General features: G+C 33.7%; 1 protein-coding gene across 1 annotated transcript; it reads right to left on the reverse strand.

The window, feature by feature from the left end:
* LOC109358800 lies at positions 1,143 to 2,473 on the reverse strand. Its single transcript, XM_019603249.1, has 4 exons — positions 2,413 to 2,473; positions 2,210 to 2,308; positions 1,800 to 2,117; positions 1,143 to 1,301 (listed from the first exon to the last, which is right to left on the reverse strand). The coding sequence occupies exons 1-4, from the start codon at positions 2,413 to 2,415 to the stop codon at positions 1,230 to 1,232; spliced, it is 492 nt and encodes a 163-aa protein (XP_019458794.1). The 5' UTR covers positions 2,416 to 2,473; the 3' UTR covers positions 1,143 to 1,229.

Here is a 2,692-nt window from a genome sequence, read left to right on the forward strand (position 1 = left end):
TATATGATTTGCCAACAATCTTGATTTCATTAGGTTGCCATTGCTGAAGGATCTCTCCTTCATGAATTTTAGCACGTAATAGCCGCAATCTACCTGGCTTGTTTGGCAAGGGGTCTACAATTAAAATGAAGTAAACATATAGTAAAACCTTAGTTGAAATATGAATACATTACACATATAATTGTTTGAGATGATTTGTGTCAATACCTTTATATGAGTCCATTTGATTTTGTAATTTGGTAACTTGTTTCTAGCACAATTATAGCTTCTGTAAAAGTGTAACTAGAAGTTTAAATAAGTAGTCCACTTACCTAGAAAACAAATCTTTGAGAGCAGGGTACTTGTTCAGATCACCATGTGCCAATGAGTCAAAGTAGTATATTTCTTCATTGGCCTGATTGATGGCAACCAAAACCCAATGTTGCATAACAAAACATATGTACATGGTTAGGAAATGTTAAGCACAACAAACATACTAAAGAAAGAAATATAAAAGACAATTAAAAAATGCTCACTCTATAACACCGCGAATTTTACTACCTTGAAAATATATGTTTTATTAATAGTTTTATTAATTATATTTTCAAAAATGAATTTATGGGAATTTTCGGTATAGAATTAGACAAAACTCACTACAACAGATTTTGTATTTAGTGGAGGTTTTTTATGCGAGTAGCGGAGGTTTTTAACCTCCGCAATATAAATAGCGGAGGTTTCAAAAACCGCTACAGTTATGACCGCTAGAAGCGTTTTGCGGAGGTTTTAGAAAACCTCTAGTACCTTTAAATTCGCAGCGGTTTATTTGTGGAGGTTTTTGACCTCCACTATTTGAGGAGGTTTTTGACCTACGCTATTTGAGGAGGTTTTGTTAGTGTTTACCATTGAGGCTTTAAACCTCTACTGTTTGAGAATGTTAATTGTGGAAATTTTCAACCCCACTACTTGAAATAACAAATGGAGACATGCTAGAAGGTATTTCAACCTCAATTTAATTTCATAATTTTTACAATTTTAGTGTCATTAATTTGTAATTATTATTTAAATATACAATACTAGATAAAAATGTTTTTAGCAATAATAAAATTTCATTGCAAGTAACCAAGGTAGCGTAATAAAGTTGAAAGAGTTACAATTCATCATTCGTTATAAATTCAGATACACCAAAAAATCTCAAAAAACTAAAAGTAGTCTCATATCACACTTTAAAAACAAAATACATAACAAATATTCTAAATGTTGCTGGCTCCAGATGATCCTCTTGCACCCAAAGGTGTATTAGGCATACTTGCATCATCATTTCCCTGAAATAATAAAAAACATTAAGAATTATTGCATCATTATATACTAACTAAGAATGTAAAAATAACAACAACACTTCCTTGTTTAATGATGAAATCCATAAAACAATCTTAACACTGTAGCAAGTGTACAATACTACATGTGTAAAAAGGATATGTATCAACAATGTCATAGCTGATACCCCAAATTGTACAAATGCTAACGGTGAATACTTCTTGATTTTTATCAACGCATATAAAGACTATGTATCTATAGGCAATAACTAATAAGTAATATGCCAAATGCAAGGTCGACATGCAAGTCAGCAACATGCACATTCATGTATAGTTAGACAATAGATTTTGCTAGCCTCCTGGTGACAATTTATACTATATCAAACATTGAACAATTTATACTATATCTAACCAGAAATGGAAACTTTCAAAATCTCATTATGTTCAAACCAGGAAATTCAAACAAACAAACAAAATATTGAATATAATAATGGTACTTGCACATACATGTGTAAAGAAGTTAGCCAATCCTTCAGGGATCCCTCCTTCTTTCATTATGATGTAGGACTTAAATGCTGATTCCAAATTGTTGCATCTTTCTCGCCAATCATTAGAAGATGAAGATGCGGCAGCAAATGATGAAGAGTGGCTCAAATCAGAAACTCGAAGTCTAGTATTCCTATATGTATTCGTAGGAACTGCTCCCATACCCATGGTTAGCACTCTCCCAGAGTGATCTAGTCCCATCACTCTACCAACGAAATCATGAGGAGAAACTTCAGATTCATCAATGTTGGTTTGAGTCAAAGCCTCTTGAATTTGTTCCTACATGCATGCAAAAATGTTATCAATTGTAAAAATTTGAAGATTAAAATTCAATCCATGCAAAGAAGATTAGTTAATTAGATTGAACCTACCGCTACAATCTTTGCCGCTTCATTTACAAATGTTCCATCCTTCCTTTTATGAGTGGCAACGTATAAGTTTCCACGACCTGGTGGCTTCCCATTCACCATCTAAAATATAGAAAACTTAAGTCAAAGTTGAGCTTTTCTAAATAAATAAAAATTAATAAGTGCAAAGTCTAAATAAATAAAAAGTAATATGATAGTGTCGCTACCATCTCACGCCTTCTTCTTGAATTAGGCTTAGAACCACCAGTATGCGGAATTACTTGCTTCTTTCGATTCTCCTATCCTCATCCTCATCCTCTTCCTCTTCCTCATCCCCCTTCTACTCCTCATCCTCATTCTCGTCCTCATCTTATCCTCATCCTCGTCCAAATCGACATCCTATCCTCATCCTCATTATCGTCCTAATCCTATCCTCATCCTCGTCCTCATCCTATCCTTATTCTCATTCTCGTCCTCATCCTATCCTCTTCCTCATCCCCATCCTAT

The sequence above is a fragment of the Lupinus angustifolius genome, chromosome LG01 (genome assembly GCF_001865875.1).
Source record: "Lupinus angustifolius cultivar Tanjil chromosome LG01, LupAngTanjil_v1.0, whole genome shotgun sequence".
Classification (NCBI taxonomy): Eukaryota; Viridiplantae; Streptophyta; class Magnoliopsida; order Fabales; family Fabaceae; genus Lupinus; species Lupinus angustifolius.